General features: G+C 39.8%; 1 protein-coding gene and 1 long non-coding RNA gene across 6 annotated transcripts in view; one reads left to right on the top strand and one right to left on the bottom strand.

The window, feature by feature from the left end:
• The first annotated feature begins 1,352 nt into the window (after positions 1-1,352).
• On the top strand, positions 1,353-14,802 carry LOC132379069 (uncharacterized). Its single transcript, XR_009507282.1, has 2 exons — positions 1,353-1,516; positions 14,624-14,802. It is a non-coding gene; the product is annotated as an uncharacterized LOC132379069 (long non-coding RNA).
• csk (C-terminal Src kinase) overlaps positions 14,438-25,485 on the bottom strand; it is a 131,129-nt gene continuing 120,081 nt past the window's right edge. For all 5 annotated transcript variants that reach the window (XM_059946593.1, XM_059946595.1, XM_059946594.1 and 2 more), the window contains 4 exons: positions 23,802-23,875; positions 22,453-22,648; positions 20,091-20,177; positions 14,438-15,598 (listed from right to left, as the gene is read on the bottom strand). In XM_059946593.1, the coding sequence (XP_059802576.1) occupies positions 15,416-15,598; positions 20,091-20,177; positions 22,453-22,648; positions 23,802-23,875 (540 nt within the window). In that variant the 3' untranslated portion in view covers positions 14,438-15,415. The remainder of the gene's footprint in view (positions 15,599-20,090; positions 20,178-22,452; positions 22,649-23,801; positions 23,876-25,485) is intronic.

Genomic DNA, 25,485 nt, shown 5'->3' with positions numbered 1-25,485 from the left:
TCTGTGGAGGGAAATGGACAGTCAATGTTTCAGTATGGACTAGAGGTGGTAGGTGGAGGCAAAGGGCTGAAGGCAGTAGAATGCAATCAGGAAAGTGAAGGGCAACCAAATAAGGGAGATACAGTGGGCAAACGGGACACAGTGGGAAGAGCGGGTGATGGGCAGGTGGAGTATAGATAAAAACTAGGAGATTGATGGGATTGTGCTAGGAGTGTGGGGTTTGGAAATAATGTGGACACATTGCTCTTGTTCCATCTAGACTACAGAAAGTTATGAATGGATCAAAAAGATGGCAAATGGAACTCAATCTTGTTTTAATACAAGGGCCAACTAAAAAGAGAATGCCTAACAGCAGGATGCCAAATAGTGCAGGAAAAATGGTGTGTTCGATTTCTAGATCATAAACTTCTAAAGGCAGGTCTGTTCAATTAAGGGAGAGAGTAACTTCGTGGGATAGTTACCTTTATTTTCCAAAGATGCTTGAACTGCCAAATAATTGGGTCAGTGACAGCTGTAGTACTGTGAGAGATTCTAGTCAGAGGGAGGGCTCAAAGGGAATATGAGGACTAGAGAATTAAAGATAGATTAGGAAGTGTTTCTCATTGAAATGGAGAATGCCGCAGGGAGATTTGACTGCAATGTATAAAATTAAGAAGCCTAAACAGTGAATAACATTGAACAATTTCTGCCATAAAGATGTGAATGATAAGAGGGAGGGGCCATAGATTGGAGTGTCTCTGTCTCACTCCAATCTGTTTGTAGCCTCCTGTGCTGTTACAGTGAGACAGTGGAATTCCCAGGAAGACTTAATCCTTCGATCAGGCACATTGCAGCCCTTTGGATTCAGTACTGAATTTTGCAACTTAAGGCAATTTAATTTTTCTGTCTTTATCAACCCTATGTCTGTTAGAGTCAGTTTGTTTCTTCCCCTCTTCCTGGAAGTGGGAGGATGTAACTAGCCGGGCACCATTTCCTGCTCTATATTTTGCAACCTTCTTTTGTCTATGTTCTCAATCTCTAAATGCTTCTATTCACTCACTGATCAATTAACACTATTTGCAGCTTATCTCAGGTCACCTTATCAGAGACATCACCCTCCTCCACATTCACTGAAGCTGAATAAGCTTGCTACCTCTCTCCTGGTTGGGATGAAGATTTTTCAGCTGGTTTCTCAACAGTTGCAGCCTAGCCTGCCGAGTATTCTCAGTATTTTGCTTTTAATTTTAGATTTCTAGCATTTGCAGTTTGTTATTTTTATAGACTTGTTAATGAATAAAATGGGAGTTAAATTACTTCCCCAATGAGTGGAGGCAGTCTAGTGACTCATTCACAGGACAGGATGTCACGGGGATTGCTGATATTTGCTGTTTAATTACAAAAAGTGGTGCATACAGCCCAGTCCATCACAAAGAAAGCATTCCCCACCGCGGAGCTACTGTCCTCATGACCAGACCTTGGTGGTGGCAGGGTTTTCATTAGTCTAGCAGCCCTGATGTTTCTGTACCTTCTTTCTGAGGTAAGGGTCTAATCTCGCTGCCCCAGCAACCCAAAAAAAAACAATTAACCCTAACCTAATCACGGAACAATTAACCTACCCAGTACGCCTTTGGACTGTGGGCGGAAGGCAGAGCACTCGGGAAACCCATGCATTCCAGGAGGAGGATGCACAGAGACTCCTTTCAGAACAATAGCATCGTGCTCACCACTACCCAATGTAGCGCCCAACCAGCTTGCGGGATGGGTGCTAGGGATCCTCAACAATGCTTCAGGCCCTTTGTCTACAACGCTCCCGGTAAATATCATAAACAGGGAGGAGGGAGATCCCAGTGATCTTCCGGGTAGTTTTTACTATCCTCTTTACCGTCTTGTCTTCGGTATCACGCGCTCGATCGAGATCTGGTAGAAAGTTGTTAGAATGGGGGCGGGGGCAGTGCACACCACACTCTCCTCATAAAGTGTAGAAGCTACTGTACCTTCTTGACTAATGAGGGCTTGTGAGTCTAGGTTAGATCGAACGGTATGTGCACACGAAGGAACTTGTGCTCTTCACTCTCTCCTCAGCAGAACCACTGATGTGCAACGGAGACTGGTGGACCTGTGCCCTCCTGAAGTCCACAATCATCTCGTTTGTCTTGTGCATGGCGAGGATCTGGTTGTTGTTCTCGCACCATTTGACTACCTCCCCTGTGTATGTCGACTAATCATTGTTGCTGATGAGACCGACCACTGTTGTGCCATCTGCGCACTTGACAGTGCGGTTTGAACCGAGCGCAGAGGTGAGTCAGCAGCGGGCTGAACTCAGGGCCCTGCGAGGGGGGCGGGGGGTCCCTGACCGGTATTCAGCGTGAGACGTGGCTGACTGGGGCCTTTCAGTCAAGAAGTTCAGGATCCAGTTACAGAGAGCGCTGTCCAGCCCCAACACGGACAGTTCACCCTCATCGTTTTCTAGGCGGGACAGGAGGGATGAGTTATGTTTTCACCAGTGGACCGGTCTGAGTGATAGGCGGACTGAAAAAGATGCAATGTAGCTGGAAGACGGGAGTTTATACTATCCATTACCAGCCGCTCAAAACACACTTCATCATAACTGAAGTCAGTGCCACTGGGCAGTAATCGTTTAAATCAGTTGCCATCCCTCTCGGGCATCGGAATGACGGTGACTGCCTTGATATAGGACAGTGGACTGTTTCAAGAAGATATTAAAGTTGTTTGTTAAGACCTCTGTTGGCTACCGCTGCTCAGTCCCTCCGCGCCTGACCAGGTATATTGTCCGACCCCACAGCTTTGCGTAGGTTTTCTCTGGTTCGCATCCTCCTCACCTCGGCTGCGGCCTCGGGGAAGAGGGGCTTTCCTATCACATTATTCAATGCGCCAAATCGCGCATACAAAACATTTAGCCTATCAGGAAAGGAGGCGTCGCTATCATTGACGCGCAAGGTGGATTTTAATCGGTTACGAATTAATGTATATCTTGCCACATACGCTACATGTCCCCAGTCACAAAGGAGTCTGAATTTTCTGAGTACTCCTGCTTTGCCTTGCTGAGGGGCATGTGAGAGCGCGGCTCTTGCTGACCAGAGGCATCCTCTCCCCTGATATGGACGCAGCGTCCCGGTCCGTAAGCAGCTCACGAACCTCTGCCGTTAGTTTCCGATTTGCCTTGGCGGAATAGTGTTTAATCACGGTAACATCCTCAATGATTTTTCCTATGTAGTTAGTCACAGATCCTGCATATTCGTCAATGTTGATGCGATAATCGTAGGTAGCCGTCGCCCTGAATATTCACCAGTGCGTGCTTTCGAAGCAGTCCTACAGCGCCTTTTAAAGTCGTAGAGAAGTACAGCACAGAAATAGGCCCTTTCAGCTCACCTCAATGTCGAAAATCATTTAAACTGCCTATGTCCATCGAGCTCACATGCACCACTTGTGCTGGCAGCTCATTCCACGCTCTCACGACCCTTTGAGTGAAGAAGTTTCCCCTCCTGTTACCCTTAAACCTTTCACCATCAACTCGTGATCTCTGGTTACAGTCCCACCCAAACACAATAGAAAAAGCCTATTTGCACCTACGCAATCTATACCCCTTCTTAGTTTTGTATACCTCTATCAAATCTTCTCCCAATCTTCTACGTTCTGAAGAATATGTCCTAACCCGTTCAATCTTTTGTAACAAGTTCTCCAGCCCCAGTAACATCCTTTTAGATTTTATCTCCACTTATTAACTTTGTCTACATCTTTCCTGTAGATAGGTGAGCAAAACTGCACACAATACTCTCAATTAGGTCTCACCAATGTCTTGTACAACTTCAGCAGTGTATCTTCTGCACTCAATACATTGATTTAAGACCAATGTGCCAAAAGCTTTCTTAACAGCTATATCTACCTACAATGACATTTTCAATGAATTATGGACCTGTATTCCCAGATCCCTTTGTTCTAGCACACTCATCAGTGCCCTACTGTTTTCTGTGGCTGGTCCTATCAAAGTGCAAAACCTCACACTTGTCTGCATTAAATTCCGTCTGCAATTTTTCAGAGCTGATGTAGATGCTTCTGCAAGGCCTGAGTCTTCATCACCTGTCCACTACACCACCAATTTTGGTGTCATCCACAAATTTGCTAATCCAGTTAACCACATTGTCATCTATATCACTGATCTGGATGATAAGCAACACTGATCCCTTTGGCACACCACTAGCCACAGGCCTCAAGAGAGGCAACCCTCCACTACCACTCTCTGGCTTCTTATTTACTATCTCATCCTGAATGCCGAGTGACTGATCCTTCTTGACCAGGCTCCCATGTGAGACCTTGTCAAATACCTTACCAAAGTCCGGATAGACAACATCCACTGCCTTGCCTTCATCCACTTTCCTGGTAACATCCTCGAAAAACTTCAAGATTGGTTAGATGTGACCTACCATACACAAATGCATGCTGACTATCCTTAATCGATCCATATCTATCCAAACACAATATCCAATCCCTTAGAAAACTTCCAGTAACTTTCCCACAACTTATTTCAGACTCAAAAGACTATAATTTCCTGGCTTCTGTTTAGTGCCTTTTTAAAACAGCAGAACAACATCGGCTAACCTCCAATCCTCTGGTGCTTCTCCTGTCTCTAAGGATGTTTTAAGTATCTCTGCTAGGGCCATGGCAATTTCTGCACTTGCGTCCCAAAGGGTCCTTGTCAGGCCCTGGAAATTTATCTACCTTGATTTGCCTCAGGATAGCAAACACCACCTCCTCTGTAACCGGTACAGGGTACATGAAGTTGATCTCACTTTCTCTCATTTCTATAGACTCTGTATCTGCTGAGTAAATGCTGATGCAAAGAATGCATTAAAGATTTCCCTATCTGTTTTGGCTCCACACATGGATTTACCTTTCTGTTCTTCCAGAACCAGTTTTGTCCTTTGCAATCCTTTTGCTCTTAACATACCTGTGGAATCTCTTGGGATTCTCATTCACCTTGTCTGCTAGAGCAACTTAATGCCTTCTTTTAGCCTTCCTGATTTCTTTCTTAAGCTTTCTTTTGCATTTCTTGTACTCAAGTACCTCATTTGTTCCTACTTGCCTATACCTACTATGCATCTCTCTGCACTCCCCCCACCCTTAACCAGCCCTCAATATCTCTTGAAAACCAAGGTTCCCTACACTTGTCATCATTACCTTTTATTCTACAGGCACATACAAACTTTGTATTCAAAAAAATTTTGTTTTTGAAGGTCTCTCACTTTCCAAGTACATCTTCACCAGAAAACAGCCTGTCTCAATCCACTCTTGCCAGGATTATATCTGATACCATCAATATCAGTTTCTCCAATTTAGAATCTCATCCTGCAGACCAGGCCTATTTCTTTGCATCACTTTTTGGTCAGGTCTGATCTTTTTGTAAACTGGCTTAACTTATTTAAACCAGTCATCTTGTAAGCAAGCAATTAGCAAAATGAATACACGGTCTGAGTATCTGAGGTGAGGGCAGGGACGGTCTTGAAGGTTCCACAAATGTTGATGTGAACTAGGTCTAATATATTCTCTCCTTTGGTTGCAAATTCAACATGCTGGTTAACTTTAGCAGGACTGTTTTTAAATTTGGCATGATTGAAGTCATCAGCAACAATGAACATTCAGGTTAGTGGCATCAAAAAACCCCACCCCATCCAGACCATGCTCTCTTCTTGCTGCTGCCCCCCCCCCCCCCCCCACAAAATACAGGCAACTTGGATCCCACACCACCAGGTTCAGGAACAGTCATTACTCTTCAACCATCAGGCTCCTGAACCAGCGTGGATAACTTGACTCACCTCAGTGCTGAACTGATTCATGGACTCACCTTCAAGGACTTGGCATCACTTATTTAATTACCACGAGCAAGTCTACAGAGGCTGTAGATCAAAAGCAACACAGACACACACAATGCTGGTGGAACTCAGCAGTTAAGCTGCACCGATAGACAGGGTTTGACATTTCAGCCCCCTTTCCTTTCTTGGAGGAGGATCTCGGCCCAGGACATTGGCCATCTATACATTTCCAAAGATGCTGCCTGACCTGCTGAGTTTCCACAAGCATTTTGTGTATGTCTAATATTTATTTATTTTTGTATTTGTACAGATAGCCTTCTATTGCCTATTGGTTGTTTGTCTTTGTAGATGATCATTGATTGTGTTGTATTTCTTCATCTACTGTGAATGCCTGCAAGAAAATGAACTTGGTGACATACATGTTCTTTGATACATGTCTTCCCCCATACAAAGCAGCACACTGGTAAGGCTATCATCAGGAAAGGCAAGGTAAGGATGATTGATTTTCATCCTTGAACATTAGTGAATCAGACAGGTTTGCAGCAATCTGATACATCCGTGATTATTGTCCAAAGGATGATCAAAATACTTGTTTGCTTCTATTCACTTGAAAAGCCATAGTTAAAAACGTGTTGACCCCCAAGAGCCAGGAAGTACAATCAGTTCATAATGGTCCGCAAGGAAAAGGACCAAATTACTCTTGTGTTACTGACGTGTTTTGTAAATGTCAGACCCAGTTTTACCCAGTACATCATACCAAAGTTTCCAGTATTACAGCAAAAAAAATTGCTTTGCTACTAGTCAAGTTTCAAAGATTGGAAATGCTTTCTCCCCCAATTTTAAAATGGCAAAATTTAACTTTGTCACATAATACAATGATACATACAGTGTCAGCAATCCATTTCTAGTGACACAATGACATCTTCAGAATGTGGGAGTTAACAGGAGCACCCACAGGGTCACAGGGAGTACATACAAACGACCAAGGACATCAAACCCCAATAGATGATCACTGGTGCTGTAATGCCATTGCACTAACCATTACAATACCCTGTAACCAACTGAGAAAGAATGAATGACCTAGTTTATAATCAATTTAAAGTTTTAATGCACTAAATTGCCAGAGGGTGGTGAATCTGTGTCATGGGGGTATCTAAAGAATAGGTTGATAGGTTCTTGATTAGTGAGGGCATCAAAGATTAGAGGGAGAAGGCAGAAAAATGGGGTTGAGAGCTAATAGAACAGCCATGATGGAATGACTGAATAGACTCAATAGGCCAAATGGCCTAATTCTGCTCGTGTTTTATGGCCGTATAATAATAGAATCAAAGCAGAACAATTTGCATTTAAAAATTCCCAGTTACGATGACTACCAAACAAACTTCATTGTGGCAGATAATAGAAAAGCTCAAGCAGAATGTAAGAATGAACTTGCAGAGGGTTAAATTTAGCCTGGGAATTCAATAATTCAGTGCTTGGCTTGCTCATTGTAGGCTATAAAGGTGGGCTGATCAGGAATGATGTAGGAAGAGGGAAATCAAAAGATACTTGGCCAGATCAATGAGAATTTCACTAAACTGATGGTATCTCATGACGTGTTGCTTAGCTTCCTGTAATCAGCTGGATCCAGCGGACACAAGCAAGGCCATAAAGATATATTGGGGTGATAGACCTCTTTTGGTCAGGGTATGGGGAGGAAGGCAAACTGATCACAGACAGCAAGAGCTTATAAAATTGCAAGTGAAACACTGTAAAACCTGAAGCCATTAAAGATTTCTCTGTTCTAGTTTATAGCAATAAAGGGATTTTTCCCCTTCATATTATTTCAAACATGAACACCAACAATAACCCAAAGATCTGTGGATGCTTTGGGGGATGGTATAATTTTAAGGTGATTGAAGGAAGTTATTGGGGGTTGTCAGAGGTAATTATTTTTTTTAAGCACACACACATAGTAGTGGATGTATGGAACATACTGCCAGGGGTGGTAGTTGAGTGGCTCCTTTATTAGATAACTTGCTCATTAATGCAAATCAACCAACCATGTGGCAGCAACTCAATACACAAATGCATGCAGACATGGTCAAGAGATTCAGTTGTTACTCAGGCCAAACAGCAGAATGGGGAAGCAATGTGATCTAAGTGTCTTTGACCATGGAATGATTGCTGGTACCAAATGGGTGTATGAGCATCTCAAAAACTGCTGATTCCCTGAGATTTTCATGTAACAGTCTCCAGAGTTTACAGAGAATGATGCACAAAACAAAAATAACATCCAGTGAATGGCACTGTTAATGAGAGAGGCCAGAGGAGAATGGGTAGTGGTTCAAGCTGAAAGGAAGGTGACTAACTCAAATAACCATGCAAAGCAGAGGTGTGCAGAACAGCATCTCTGAACACACATCAGACTCAGAAGTGGATGAGCCACAGCAGCAGAAGACTACGAACATACACTCAGTGGCCACTTTATTAGGTATAGGTGGTATCTAACAAGGCGCCCATTGACTATACATAAGAATTGCTTAAATCTCTAAGGTAGGCACATAGATGATAAAAAAAAAATGGAGGGCTGTGTAGGAAGGAAGGGTTTGATTGATCAGCCCATCATTGGCCAAAGAGTCTGTACTGGGCTATGCCTTTCTGGAGACTGTTTTAGAACCCATCACCCAATAAATGCAAATTCTTCCCACTTGTATGTAATTTGTGTCCACTTTATTCTCGTGAATCAAATGCATTAGGCTTCGTATATGGAAAGTCAGAGAAAGATAAAGATTTTTGACAGTGTTAACTAGGATTTACAATAATCTGTCACATGACAACTGGGCAGTAACACTAAGTTGATGACTCGTGTTACGCATTATTCTCAGCTACTACAGAAACATACTACAGTAGATTCGGTTAATTGGGCTATCAGTTAATTAGGGAGCCACTTATTTAGGACAACTTTTAAACAACTAAAACCAATCAAAAAAAAAAGCTGGGATTCCCTTCATTTATTTGGGATATTATGCCTCTTAATTGGGGCAAGAGGCTATTGTCGAACAGTTTCTAACTAGTGTCCATCACGTGCACTTGTATGGCCATTAGACAAAACATTACTTCAAACAATTTTTTTTTTTAATAACAGCATCTGCATGTGTTTGTTCCAAATGCAGCAATTTGTGTCACTGATTGTGGTGAGAAATAAGACAATTCAGAACTGTTTTGCTCACTGTAGTTTCAAGCATTCAGATATGGCCAAGAAAACGATTTAACTACTTCAAGTTAGAAAATATGAAGAACTTGAAGGTAGATAATAATCTTGAATGTTACAATGAAAATGATTTGGAGTCATCAACAGCATTGTACGAAGGCAGTTCATGTTCTGCACTAAGTGTCTGTGCTGATTTTGTTCATTTACATACAGTCATTCATCGCGACACAAATGAATTCCTCTGGCAATGAGCATTGGGAACTAATACAGTCTTATATTACTGCAACAGTATTGGTAGTTTTCCAATTTGTTTTGTACTTTATTTAAATATGTCATCTGGTTGTCTGTTTATACTTTTTTAAACTATTTCCATGAAACTTCAGGCTAATTGGGGCAGCTGTTTAATTGGGCCAAAATATAATGGTCCTAATGTGTCCAAATTAACTGGAAGTCATTGTCTTAAATTTTTTTCCAAAACATAATAACATGCTTTGTCTGCAAGGTTACTCCTTTTCCACAAAAAAATTGCGAGGAGAAACTTTTTTTTGTTATGAATCTGGGACATTTCCTTGTGGATCTGAACATTAAATTTCAGTATTGCTGCAATGAATTTAAGGTTAGATGACTTCATACTTTTAATTAACCGATGTTACCACTAGGCTTGTGGGTATTATACAAGTACCAAAGTGAATAATCAGAGACTTGATTCTAATTATGGTGAAACCCATTTGAAGCATGTAATCCAACATGAAACCAGAACAACATACAATCCACCAGATAGGGAGCATCCCTATAAAATGGGATCTGAGGAACTTTGTAAATGACCCAAAACACAACTAATTTGTACAAAACTTTCCGGCCATGTCTGGAAATAGTTCCTGTTGGGAAATGCTTCAAACTTGACACTCACATAGGCACGGGGAAAAAAAATAGCCCATGATAGAAAAATATAGCAAAATAGAAAACCCCTTAGTTCTCAGTCTCATGATAAATGCAGACACCCATTTTTACTTCTGCAACTGCACTCTTTATTATGAGCCAGCCAAGTTTGTTTAACAATTTGCTGATGCAAAAATCAGGTGATATTTGTATTGTTTTTCAAATTGTTAGGCCTCTGCAGCTCCTATGTACATTAAGTTCTGCAAAAGAGATGAATATACATGTTACATTTATTGTACATCAAAACATACAGTGAAATGTGTCACTTGTGTCCATGACCAACACAGTCCGAGGTTTGTGTTGGGGGCAGCCCGCAAGTGTTGCCATGCTTCTGGTGACACCATAGTAGAGCCACAACAGCCGCAAGAATTAAACCCTGATTTTAGTGAGCAAGATGAAACGTAAATACCCTTCCTTAGCTAGTGATAAATTGATTTAATTCTCTAATGGAAGAACAGGCTTCTGCAATATCACCAGCAATTAGATTGATGCTGGTTTTAAATTCCAGATCCATTTAAGTTATTTTGAATTCCCTCACTGCAGTGGTGGGATTTGAAAACCTCAGGATTTCTAATTTTGTATACCAGCATGATGTCTGTTAGTTTGTGTATGTTGAAAATTTATTTTTTCTGACTGTGGAAATGAACTATTTAAAAAAATTTTTAATTACGTTGTGAAATAGTTCTACTCCTACACACCTAGATTAGTCGACCCAGGCATAAAAATTCTCATTCCATTGCAAGCTGGGAAGACATTACATTAGGAATGTCTTCTTTATTCCTTTACGCACTCTTTCCAGGGTGCAAGCATTTAACCTTGATTCAGATGATGAGTCTTTGCATTAATTGTTCCTCACTCCACAGATGCAGTCATACCTGCTGAGTGTTTCCAACTTTGTTTCTATTTTAGCATCCACAGTTCCCCAACCCCCCCCCCCCCCCTTATTTTCCTTATGACGACACTTAGTGGGCTGCTGGACCAGATTTAACCTAGGATTGGGCAGCAGGGGCTGGCTGTCAAGATGCATTGGAACCTATCCCAGTAGTGGTGAGTTCAAGAAAGTCCTGTGAATCTACACTAACAAATCAACAGGGTAGGCAGGTGCCTTTCCTGCTCAATTTGGGGTTTCTATGGCAATCAGTTTTTGCAGTCTGTCATTTTCCTGGCAGAAGGTTGCAAATCAACTCCACTGGTGTCAGCAATGTTTCTCACCCAACATGGGTTATTTAGAGGGCAATTAAAACACAGCACTAGTTACTCAATTTAACAACCACAATCAGCACCCTTTTAACTACAATAAATCCAACCGACCATCACTACTGGTTACCATTGTAACAAACTGAATAGGCAGGATATTAAGTACTGTTACCTTTTACAGAACAAGACCTCCATGGGATTCTCACAGTAGAGCTAATAAGCAAGAGAGGTTGATCTAATCTGCATAACATATGTTGCATGCAGCTTGCCAGCACCTTACACCACGGCCTTATGCCATTATCCAGCAAGAAATCGTTCAAGTGAAATGCTTATTTACAGGAAAACCTAGATATCAGGGAAATTCAGGTACTTCATTCGTTTTGCTCCAGATTTCAGCATCTGTAGTCTCTCTCTCTGGAATTCAGGAGAACAAATGGTCAGAAACTATTTTGCAAAAAATCAAGGCCAAATATCTATACAGAAACCATTTCACATTATTTGTACAGTTTGCTCTTAGGGTACAGATTAGCAAGGAAGCATGAATGATACCTTCCCACATACTCTCAAGTAATTACAAATCACAATTCAGAACATGACAGGAGGGCCAGATTATACATTTCACTCCTCTGATGGTGCACTGTTATCTATAGAATCCACACTTAAATACAGATCCACAACGTGGATTTTGATGGGATGTGTTTTAAAATTTCATTTGCTATTCAGGATCACTAAGATAATGTTCTCAGAATTAAAGTAAGAGTCCCTTTTCAGCAGACTAAGATTCCTTTCAACTAGGTTTGCTGTCTTGCCAAAAGCAAATACAATTTAAAAATATTGCCCAAGATAAACACATCTTGTAACATTACTCCCGTATAACAAAGGATCTACGATGTATGGATTTCATTTCTACATTTGTTATTTTTAAATTCCATTATTGCCTTACTATGAATTCCTTAATTCACCTACGATTGTCAAATTAAGTTAAATTTTGGTTTGTTTTGCTGTGAGACACTTGAGACAAGGCAGAATGGGCTTGACGGGCTGAATATCGCACACACTTTAGCTGCATAATATTGTTGACCTGAGTGACTAGCAGATACCAGGTAACATTTATGCTATGCTTGTAGTCTGTACTTAAACAAAAACCCATTTATGAAGAGCTGGGAGAACAAACTCTTGGCCATCCTTCAGCTCTTCTAAGTCTGTGGCTGCTTGTAGACAATTTTTACGTGGGAAATTTCACAGCCAATTCAAATACTTCTGCCAATTAACACAAACATTTTTAATAAGTTATCTATAAAGTAATAAAGAGTAGGAAACCTACTGAGTTCAAGCTCACCCAGCCGGATCATGCATCACAATTAATTACCAAGAACAACCAAGCTCAGCTTGGATCCAAATAACCTGGCGGTTTCAATGCGCAAATATAGCATTTAGAAAATTGAGATCTAACTGTTCACCAGGATCTGAAAACCACTGACTGAATCAAGCATCCAAGTTACCTCGTGTACAGGCTGATCCAGTGACTGTATGTAAAGATTCTATAATAAACATGGGGTAGTGTATTGCACTGGTTATATGGTTGGCCTTGAAATACAGAAAACTGCAATAATAAAATAAGCTCAAAAAGGTAGCCTGAGAAATTGAAAACACTTATTTAAAAATAATAGTAACAAAGGTCACAGTGTTATTGCATTAAAAGAATACAAGAAATAAGATTAGCTTTCATTAGTATCATTTGAAAAATGTTAATGAAGTCAAAGCATTTGACAGGGTAGTTACACTTAAGGGCATGATTTCAAAAAAAAAGCTCAGATAGCAGAGTTGTTTAAAATAGAACACCATAATAAATTTTTAAATACTAGAAATGAAAACATAGCCACTGACAGAACTAACAACCATTACCAGTGTTGTGATGACTACAGCTTTATAGCAGTAAGAATTTGATATTCCCATTCCAGACACTCCACCAAATTCCAAAGCTCACGAAGTGAAAGTTGCACAGTTAAAGAAATACAGTGAGTTTTAACCAAGTGACAAGAGAAAGGAATTCTGATTAAAGGCTGCAAACATGGATTGTGGAATTCTAAGGATCACATCGTTTATTCTGGTTCACTGACATGCAGGCCATAAAACTTAACTGTTCAATCTCTTGATAGCTTGAGCTTGGACTTCGGACTAAGCAATTATTTACCCTCTGATTGCCCTCCAAATTACCCAATTTGGAGCTTATTTTAGTCAAGACAGCAAAATTAGTTCTAGATACCATGCAGTTTTACTTTCAGCCACTTCTTTTTACAATCCAGAATACAAGTAGGAATTGCTGCACCTCATTCCAGAATCCACTTTTTCCTGTGACTCGTATGCATAGCAGAAGGCTGTCACAAACATGAGAAAATCTGCAGATGCTCTCACCTGACCTTCACTACTTCTCACCTGCCTACTGCTTGCCCCTGAGTCCCCTCATCCTTCCCTTCCTCTTATTGTCCACTCTCATTGCCTCTCAGATTTCTCCAGCCCTCAACCTTTCCACCCACCTGACTTCTTCCAACTAGCCTCTTTTCCCTTCCATCTTCTTATTCAGGTATCTCTCCTTTTCCCTCTCAGTCTTGATGAAGGGACTCGGCCCGAAATGTCGACAGTTTACTCTTTTCCATAGATGCTGCCTGACCTGCTGAGTTCTTCCAGCATTCTCTGTGTGTAGCAGAAGGCTATGTCGTCTTCAAGTGTAGGATTTGATTTTACTCTCATTCTTTGCCAGAAAAAAAGACAGCTTGTACGATAACCACTAGAACCAGCAGCACTTCAATAGTCCCTTTAGATACTTTGGTAAATGTCAAGCCAAATTATTCAAAAACACCTTTGAACATGCGTTTTTTGAAGTTTGTTCTCAGAAATGTTACTTATCATTTCTCTCTGCTGGGGACTGGAATAAAATAATCATAATCATTGCATCCGAGTTGTACAGAGAAAACATCTTGCAGATCCCCACAGATCAATGAGAAATTGATAAGAGTATCAGCACAGCCAAATCTGCCATGTTCACCTGATGTGGGAAGAGACAAATTGCCACCCTTATCTCAAATAATCATGTGAAAATAAAATTCCCCTCAAAACCATTACCTCAAAGCTTGACTTTTCCTTCAAATATATTAAAATATTGTTGGTCCAATCATCAAGTGAACTGATGCCACAGAATACACTTTCATCATCCAAATGAACATTATCGAGTTGCTTTATCTTCCCCCACAACTTGTGCTTTACTTAACAAATAAACATAAATCACTTGTGACATCTCCAATGCAGCTGTGCAATTAACTACCTTTATTTCACATCTCATGTTGCAAATGTACCTTTGTCAGCCACAAGCACCGCTGACTTTGTCTACTGGTGAAGAATCAGAAATTTGTAATTCTGCCATATACAAACAAGCCTGGAGTAAAATACTTGGAATAAAACATGAATTCAATTTCTGGTTATATTTCAGCTCCTGTTAACAGCCATCTGCAACAACAGAGAAAAGTCGAGAGTCCAATCAAGCCATTCCAGTACCTCTCAGTTGATGTCCAATGAGGAGGCTACATTGGATTAAGACAAATACAGCAGGAATATTTATTTTTCCAAATTTATAAATCTAAATTAAAACGTAACAGCCATTTAGAAATGGTCATGTGGAATGGTTTATTTCATTATTTTAATCTCAGTCTTGGTAGCTAAAATGAGTGTAACGCACTTACAGAAATGAATACTTCCCACACTACATGCAATGAGTTTACTTCAAATCAGTGGAGCGTTACGGAACATAAAACTGAAAACCTGTTTTTCTTTATAAAAACTACAAGTATTTAAAAAAAATCTGGCTAAGCAAATTTAGATGGGAAAGCAAAAAAAACCCCACAGAACTGTGTTATGTTGGTTAAGAGATATCTCATCACTAGATCTCATTTTGACTCAAATTTTGGTCGAACAAATGTCACAGAGTATAGATAAGCAAATAAGCACCGTCTTTTGGCTGGAGGCACTTGGCACAAAACAAAGACCACAACAACTGAAGAGTCCTGACAAAGATGAGTAAGCATGCTTTTTAAAATGGGGATAAGGAGATACTGTGCTGCCGCAGTACACAACTCAGGGATAGAGAGGGAGGATGAAACACAAGGCCATGATATGAGGAGTTCAATTTTTTTTTAAAGGTTGCTTTGTAAAAGTCTCAGCACTCTCGGTTCAATATTGAGCAGTTTTTTTTCCCAAAAAAAAAGTTCCATGGCATTCTGGACTGTCACAGGCGCATTTCCTTAGTTCTGATTTCCTGCAACTTAGCTCTCAATTGCTTGAAGGTAGGTCTTCGACCAGGGTCCAGTTCCCAGCACAGTTTCATCAACTCGTAAACAGAAGGTGAACACCCATCAGGCGGATCCATTTTGTAACCCTTCTCGACACGAGGAACCACGTCTTTCAGAGGCTAATGGATTAAAAAAAAATCATTTTGGATCAGACTGTAAATTTCCATCAGCAGACTTCTCCACTTCAAAGGACGTCTATAGTCTGGATTTCAAAATTCTATTCCAAAACCAGCTGTCACACACCATATCAGCTTTATCATTTTACCCTATTTCTCACCACAAACTGAGAGAATTTCTACATAAAATACACAGCACAAAGAACCAAGAGGGGGAAAAAAACAAATTTAGTTTGAAGTTCAATCAGAAAACAATTTTACACTAAAATTGACATTGAACATCAAATGGTTACATTTTAATGTGGATAAAACAAAAGTTTATCCATCCATAAATGGAATCTACTTCAAATTTAAGATCAAGTAGAATTAAATGGGAGGCAATAATAGAGCCACAAGTTTTATGTGATTGCACCAATATAGTTCATTTAAAATCAGTGAAAAATTAAATAAATTTTAAACAATTTATGCTCTGTGCAAAGCAACAGCAGGGTGGAAGTCAGCTCTGCCCATACAGCTGATCACAAGGCAGTTCAAATTACTCACCAATAATGACCTTCCACTAATTGACTTAATTTTCAGCCTTTGAAAATTAAACTGCTTTTCTTTTGCATGAATATTTTAAATAATCTTCAAAATTTATATAACATCCATTGTGGTAATATCACAGGGAGATCAATCTGTACATATATTTTAATGCAATTTTAAGTTCTTAAATATTGCAAAATTTGAAGTGGATTAATAACCTGATTATAACATTCATTTTTATCAGTCTATTAAACTCCACTCAACACAAAGGAACAATTGGTTTGTAAAGGTAAGTTGTAAAATGCTGGATTAAGTTATGCACTTGGAAGTTATGAAAGCAGTTTGAATGAAAAATTATCTTAGAATAGGTGCAAATTTGACACTTTCCTCTATAGCCCTGCATTCACCTCAATTCTTTCCACAATTTAGCTCAGCTTTTCTACTCAATTCCACTATACCCTACATTATTTTAAAAATGCAAGCTATCAATGCCAACATAAGGTGTGAATAAACAGCATGTGCTACACATTCAGTACCAGTTTGCCTGATAAATGAAAACATAACAGCAGTGTTATGAAATACTACATGATAATTAACAAAATTATAAATTGCTAATTTGAAATACACATTGTGCCAAGCTATTAACTATTAAGGCAGATAGATACACATTTCAAGGTTACAGAGAATATTGATTTTCCCTTCTCAGCAGAAAGCACACTACCACCATCCAACAATCATAGAACCACAATCTTGTCCTTCAGGTGACCTGGATCTGGTTTCAAAACCAATCAATTGTCCTTGGGGACAGTAGAGTTTTATGCAGAATGGAATGGTACAAACAATAGTTTATTTGACCTTTCCAAGGGCAATTTTGGTAGAACCCTCCCTTTCAATTATTGCAAGCTAATCATGTCAGACAGAGAATCTAAGCAGGGAAGGTGGGTGGAGAGAGACGGGTGGCACCAACAGCTGCTCCCTCACAGCTCCTGACCTGTTTCAATCCTGCCCTCCCATGTCGTGGTAGGTTTGCATATTCTCCCTATGGCCATGTGGGTTTCCACCTGTTCCAACTGAAGCCAGAGCGGGGCTGATAGTTAAATTGGCTTATGTAAACTGCCTTTGTGTCTAGACAAGTGGTAAAATTGATGGAAAGGTGGGGAAAATAAAAATCAGATTAATGTAAATGGATCATTAGCTGGTGTAGACTTGGTGGCCCCAAAGACCTGCTTCCTTGCTGTAGCACACAAAAACTGGCAAGATAAAACAAAAACTCATCTAGCAAGGGCACTCCACGACTTGCTAATAAATGATTCAGAAGCAAAAATAAATATCCATTGCAAATTACGAGATGTTTCCACAACTCCTGCACATCAAAACAAGGCAAACTGTTTCACGGAATCACAACATTCAGAAAAAGGAGAGTAAAGAACCAGGATGCAAATCTCAAGGGCTTGGTACTTGGGAATTTGTTAAGGAGAAAACTTTTTCATTCAATAGGTTTAGATTTCTCTACTCCTGACTGAGATGTCAAGTCATTGAGTCCATTCAGCCAATATTCAGAAATTTGTTATCACAAAGGAAATGGCCTTAGCTGTGATTTCATAAATGGTGGAATGAACTTACTGGACTCTTTGCCCAAGCCAACTGTTCTTTTGGTAAATATACGTAAAGGCATCAATGCCAGCTTTTTGTGCATAAAGCTAAATTTAACATTTCAGATAGCATGATTGATTTCTGTATAAAAACAAAACTATCTCCCATTTAGGAAATGCTTAAAAAGTAATTTGATTAGCTTTTCAAATGCTATGTGCTTGTGTAAATACAAATATTTTACCAGAATCCATACTCTAAATGACAAGGAATATGGCACTTCAGCTACCCCTTTGATATATTAACTTAGCTATCATAATTTTAATAGTGATTCAATGAAGCATTAGCAATAGGTTCCAATATCTAAAACTTACATTATCTCACCCAAGAGTGACTTTCGAACACTAAAACAGCTCCAGAACAGTAAATGGGACACAGAACAGTGACGTCTGATCGTAACTACAGGAATGTGGATTCAAGTGATCACAGGGCTAGACTTGCAGTCATCTCCTACCAAGCTAGTTGGAGACACATTCTCCTCTTCACAAAGTCACAAGTCAGGAATGTAACATGTGGCTTTACTCTTGCTGACAGCCAATCAGCTATGTAACAGTGACCATTATGAAAGCAGTCAATTATGATAGGACCCCAGAAGCAAAAAAAATTGCACAAGAGGAAGTCGGGAAAGAGCTACATGCATAATACTTAGTCACTTTTGTGTCATGTGGTATTTCTGCAGAGGAACTTAAATATACTCAAAATGGAGGATGCAAACAAGTGCTATAAATATGTTAATTGCATCTGATGCAAGACAGTAAATTGCTGCTTCCTCTTATATCAGTGACATCCTTCCACCCTTCCCAGAATAATTTAAATATTGTGGTTACCAACAGCAAGGCGTGGCCGACGTGGGGACCTTGGAATGTCAACGATGTATTTGACAAGAGACCGGGGAAGGGGGAGGTTTGGGGAGGAAAGAAGGTGCACTAGCTCACGCACTGATTGAAACACCAACAAACACCTCTTCCTTCACAACCAAGAGAAAATCTGCATTTGTTGGAAATCCAAGCAACACAAAACAGTGCTGGAGGAACTCAGCATGCCAAGCAGCATTTATGGAAGAAAGAATAAAGCAAGGGGTGGGGGTACACCAGAGGGAGGCAACCCGGTCTCCCAATCTACATCTAGTTTCACCGATATACAGGAGGCCACACTGGGAGCACCGGATTAGGAGACCGCTTCGCCTCCCTCTGGTGCACCCCCACCTTTATTCTTTCTTCCACGGTCTTCTGTCTCTTTCACCAATCAACTTCGCAGCTCTTTGCTTCATCCCTCCCCCTCCACGTTTCACCTATTGCCAGGTGTTTCTCTCTCCCCTCCCCCCATCTTTCAAATCTACTCCTCAACTTTTCTTCTCCAGCCCTGTCAAAGAGTTTCAGCCCGAATCGTCAACTGTGCTTTTCTCCCCACAGGTGCTGTCTGGACTGCTGAGTTCCTCCACCATTTTGTGTGGCTCATGTCTATTTGATTTAAAATATAACCATTTTTGATTAGTAAGGGCACTACAGGTTATGGGGGGGAAGGCAAGAGAATAGGGCTGAGGGGGAAAATAAATCAGCGATGATTGAATGGCAGAGCAGACTTGATGGGCTGAAAAGATGAATTCTGCTCCTGTGCCTTATGGTCTTTTACTATGTGCATCATACACTGAAGAGCCAGAGGAAGGAGGCCGATAAGAAACACAATATGCAAATAGGATTATACTTTGATCAGTTTTGAAAGGTCTGGCATAACCTTCTCGCTATTAAATTCTGTTATTTAGCTAGCCCATACATCCCAAATATAACAAAGGGCACAAGTTCAAGCAGCATTACGATAAAAGTTTCATCTGGTGGAATGAACCCTGACTGGCCCAATTTATCACCAGAGCTACACGTGCCAGACACACAGCAAAGGAGTGCAAGACCGAACGCTGATTTCAGCTGTTGCCACCTTCTGCAGCATCAGATCTGATCACTCAAACAGACAATAGTTGAACTCAGCCGGAATAAATCCTCGACTCATCGGGCTTAGAGAAAAAAATTACAGGCCAGTGCACAAGCCGGATTTCTGGATCATGTATATGGCAAGCTGTTTTAATCAACTTAATACTTTGACATTATGTATTTTACCTTCAAAAATAACTAATGGCACAAAAGAATTTTACAATTAGATAACATGAATTATAACTAATTACAAATAATTTATATTGATAGATGTGGTTATAACTATTAATGCACAAATCTATTTGTTTTTTCTGCTTCCCAGAGTCCACTTTTTAAAAAAGTACACACATGCATACCTTTGCCTTTAAATAGAAAAGTAGTAAATTTTTACCTACCATCCTGGGATAAGGCACTCGCCCAAAAGAGTAAATTTCCCATAGAAGAATCCCAAAACTCCAAACATCTGATTTAGTAGAAAAATTCTGCAAGAAAAATAACATGCGTCATTCTCACACATTTTAAATTTCACTATCTGTTCATCTGGCTCATGAACTCTCGAAACAACAGATTTGAGTGCACAACGGCAGAGTTGCTCTCAGTGGGGGGCTCGGGTTCAGCGAGGGTTCTTCAGTGCTGCTTGTGTAGAGTTTGAAGAAACCATGTGGGTCTTCTCCCACATTTAACACACAGGTCAATGAGCCACTACAGCTGGGGGAAGTTGGTGGAAAATAAAATGGGATTAAAGTAGAGTCAGTGTGAATGGATTCTTAATGAGCAGCGTGGAATCAGTGGGCTGAAAGGTGTGTTTTCATGCTGCATCACTTTATATAAAAGGAAGCACATCTGCCAATATTTTGCAGTTTTGTTACTTCATAAATATTAGAAACTGTACAGAAACAAATTTATGTTGGGTCCATCCATCTCGGTAGGTGCCACAGTGGTACAGCAGTAACCGCGATGGTATTATAGCTTGTGGGGGTCAAAGTCCAGAGTTCAATCCCAGTGGCCTGCGACGGGAGTTTATATTTCCTACCCATGGAATGTGTGAGTTTTCTCTGGATACTCCAGTCTCCTCCCGCATTCTGAAGTAATACTGGCTAGGTAGATTAGTTATTGTAACTTGTCAATACCAAATTAATTGTCCATGTTCACCCTGCCCATTCATACCAACATTTGCAGTTCCTGAATTTGACAAGTTTCCAAGATAATGCCCCCTCACGCAAAAATTTAGCCCCACTGACATTCATACTACAGCTCCAAATTTCTCCAAGGCCTCCCAATCTCCTCCTTCTTCCAAGATGCCCCCCGATGAAGCTTTTAGTCAAATGCTCATTATATCATGCAGCTTCGTTTCATATTGCTTGAGAACATCCCTGCTGAGAATAAGGTGCTGCACTCCACAAAAGCCAATTTTCTCAGTTCAACATTGGTCTGGCATTTCAGCCAAAGACAAATAATTGCACACAAGCCCAAACTTTCAAGTGATTATCTCAGAGACAACTCCCTATTTAGAAATAAAATTATATTGCTATTATTTTGCAAAAATACTTTGAAATTACAGGCAGCCATATCTGGATGTCAGAATCAGGGGTAATTACAGCCTCTCCAATGCTGAATAATGAAAAAACCAGAATTGAACAGAATAAATCCAGTATCACGGCTTCAGACCAAATGGAATTAAATACCAAATATTTTTTTCTTTAGGTTACTACATTATCTCATTTATGACGCATTATAAAGGAGAGGGAGAGAGTGTGTGTGGCATCATTTTATCATCAGCAGCTGCTATACTTAAGGCCAGCAAACATGAAGCCAAGCCTTTTCTCCACACAAAAAAGCACAACTTGATGAAGTTGTTCCCTAGATATCTTGATAAAGTTGATGACTAGCTTTCTCTTATGCACCAATGCATTACACTGCTTTTATTTCTAAGAAATTTATAGCTGTTGAACAAAGCTGAAAACTACTCCTTTCCAAGTAACACTGCTCAAGTGATTCAGGAATTGAAGCTCATCTCCCAGCACAATGACATGATTTTGGCCATATGTAAATCCTTTTCTGGAGGGTATAATTTTATGTTTCAAGGACTAGAATGCAAGCACCTTTACAAAGGTGGCTTGATAACACCTCTACTACAAGTTTTCATAGGTTTGGCGTGTCACCATAAAGCTTGAGCAATTTCTCTTTTATGCACAGTAAAGAGTATCTTAAATAGTTGCATTATGGGCTGATATGGAAACACCAATTCGCAGGGATAGAAGCGTCTACAAAGAGTGGTGGATACAGTTCAGTCCATCTCAGGTAATGCTCTCCCCACCATTGAGCTCATTTACACAAAAGATAGCAGCATCCACCATCCAGGCTATGGTCTTTTCGTGCCACTACCATCAAACAGGAGTCAGAGAAGCCTCAGGTTCCACACCACCAGGTTCAGATACAGTTGTAACCTTACAACATCATCAGGTTCCTAAGTCGGTGTGGATAGCTCCACTCACAACTCAACTGTTTTAAAGACTCTTTACAATTCGTGTTTCAATTGCTTTCTGCCTTCTTTTGTACATTAGTTTGCCAGTCTTTATGTATGGTTTTTCACAAATTCTGTTTAGCTTTCTGTAAACCTTTAAGACAATGACTCTTAAGGTAAGATATGGTAACATGTACGCATTTTGATAATAACCTTTACTTTGACTACGTTGACGATGAGGAAGGATATGAATAAAGAAATCTATAAAATATGATCATACATTTTTATTTTACCTTTTCTTTAAGAGCTTCAGGCGCAGTCCATTTTACTGGCAGCTTTCCGGTGTCTTGCGTAGATGAAGCTTCTTTTGTAAGACCAAAATCACTAACTTTAGCTATGTTATCCTCAGAGACCAAAACATTACGAGCGGCTAAATCCCTATGTACAAAATTATTTGCTTCCAGGTATTCCATTGCTTCACAGACATTACTAAAAAAGACAAAAAAAAAGTCTTGATATTTAACATGGTATTAATATTGGAAATTTTAGTTTTGAAAGGCAAAATATTTTGTGACTTTTGTTGACAAGATACGGGCATCACTGGCAAAATGCACATTATGATTGGCCCCCAAACCCAGTAGCTTGCTAAGCCAGGGGTCAGTTAAGTCAACCACAGAGGCATATCGCGGCAGATCGGCAAGAATAACAAACTTGTTTTCCCAAAGGATATGAACTAACAAGGTGCATTTTAATTAAAGTCTGCACTTTCATGTTAATAATACTATTTTTATTTCCCCAATTGTTCTGCATTTACCAGTTGCTTTTGTTTCTCTCTGCATTAACTCCAAAGGATTGCTTTTTTTTTAAACCACTGTTCATGTCTAAGTGTATTCACCTGGTAGTGAAAAACATGCTTAATAATTTACTTATCAGTACTATTCAGTTCCCCCTATATTGACTGCACATAAGGAAATTTGAGGCTTATTAGTAAATTTCATAACTGAGGTCTGTTGGTTTGAGATATACAGGCAATCTCTCATTGCTCCAGGTGGAATTCTGTATGTAACACTGAGCTGTTAACATTTGCAGTTACAAAGTTGTAAATATTTCTATTTCAGCAGAAGATCGAGCACACATTGTCATCCAAGACAAATAATTCCAAATATTGATTCGAGTAGTGTAGCTCCAATCATCACTCATTGAGCTACTAAAAAAAAGAGTAACAGTTATTGAGACAGACTGGCATCCTGATATTAAAGAACCCAATTATACAACATTAAAGAAGATACTTAAAAGTCTACCACAGTAATTAAGTTTATTTTGGTGCCAGCTTGCTAATCTGCTGTTTTGAGTCCAACAGCACAAGAGAAGAGCATTATACAGACAGGACATATCCCATGTCCACAAGTGCAATGGAAAAAGAAAGCTGCATTTAATTTTAATTACAGTTGCATTAAAATGAAATACCTTTAAGAGCTGAAAATCTATTGAAAATTTGAAACAGCTGCATCAGCTGTCAGATGCCTCAGATCTTTACTTTGCCCTTTTTCAGTTACTGCTTGGCGTGTTGTAGCATTTCTACAACTTTACTTTCATCCGTTATTTAAAATGCAAACTAGACCACCTGATTCACAATACTCACATGGAAAACTTTAGTAAACAATCTCCACCAAGAACAGATCTTCCTCGCGATCTTAGGTAGTCCACCAAACTTCCCTGAGTAATGAAGAAATTCCATTAAATTTAAGCGCAAGTGCATTTATTTTGGAAAAAAAAAATCCATGAACCATTAGACAAAAGGGCAGAATTAGGCCATTCGGCCCATTGAGGCTGCTCTGCCTTCCATCATGGCTAATACGTTATCCTTCTCAACCTCATTCTCCTGCCTTCACCCTGTAAACTTTGATCCCCTTACTAATCAAGAATCTATTCATCTCCACTCTAAATATACCATAATTATACCATATAAATATTCCATACAACACGCACAAAATGCTGGTAGAATGCAGCAGGCCAGGCAGCATCTATAGGGAGAAGCTGCCTAAAGCAATGAATCCCACAGATTCCTACCACCCTGGCTAAAGAAATTACTCATCTCTGTTGTAAAGAGACATTCCTCTTTTCTAGGGCACCACAATAACATAATGGTTAGCGTGACATTATTACAGCTCAGGGGCGTCAGAGTTCAGAGTTTAATCCAGTGTCCTCTGTAAGCAAGACTGAACGTTCCTTCTATGTGCACGTAGGTTTCCTTTGGGTGCACTTCTTTCCTCCCACAGTCTAAAGTAGTAGTTAGTAGGATAATTGGTCACTGTAAATCATCCTGTGATTAGGCTAAGGAGGGGTGGGAAGAAAAACAGTGGGTTGCTGGGCTTGGCAGGCCAGAACAGCCTGTTCCATGCTGATATTCTGGGGGTGTGCCCTCTGATTCTGGACTCTCCCATAGCAGGGAACATCCTCTACACATCTGGTCTATCTTTGAATGGATGCTGCTTTGAACAACCCGAAATAACAATTGTCTGAGGAGAAAGTAGAGAGAACAAGAGTTGTGTGCCAGGAGTCACATATAAACTTATTGTCTTTCCAATGAAGGAAAATCTTTCAGTTAACCACATATTTAAAGACAACTTGACAGGCTGGTCACTATCGCTCAGTATTTAGTTAATTGTTTGAATTTAATCAACTCATCTGCTATGGCGGTATTCAAATCAAGGACTCTGGATAAAAGTCTGAACCCCTATATAAATGTCTTGCTACTTAACTTACAACCTATGAATGCTATGTCTCAAGAGTTAATATTTAGTGTACAAATTATTTTGGTGTACAAACAATAAGCCTTTTCAGCATCTGAAGCATCTGAAGTTGGTAAATATTTGTAAGTCCAAAATGTTACTGGCGTCATGAAATACATTTCCTTTCAACTGAATTAGTAATCGTTTTAGCATCATGGAAAAAGGGTGCATCAACACCAAAGGCTGATCATTCAAAAATAGAGTTACCATGAAGAGAAAAGTGCTTTGACCTGGTATCACAACAGGGGAAACAAAATACTTCTCCATTGTCCAAAAGCAGAACCTCAGTAAATATACATTTGTTTAACTACTTCTGAAAATTTTCCACAAGTTTTGAAACTTTGTATACAACTGTGCAGATACTGGGGAATAAAAAGTAAATCCAGTAACTTTAAGGGGAGAATGCAAGGGGGAGAAAAACCCTACAATTTGTATGGTAACTAACTCATTTCAACCACATAAATTAACAACTATAACATGTGCCACAAGTGTTTTGGTATCAAGTATTTGTTAGAAACCTCAACAGATCATTGT

This window comes from Hypanus sabinus, chromosome 21 (genome assembly GCF_030144855.1).
Source record: "Hypanus sabinus isolate sHypSab1 chromosome 21, sHypSab1.hap1, whole genome shotgun sequence".
In the NCBI taxonomy this organism is placed as follows: Eukaryota; Metazoa; Chordata; class Chondrichthyes; order Myliobatiformes; family Dasyatidae; genus Hypanus; species Hypanus sabinus.
Note: the sequence above shows the minus strand (reverse complement) of the source record. Positions and strands in the feature narration are given on the sequence as shown.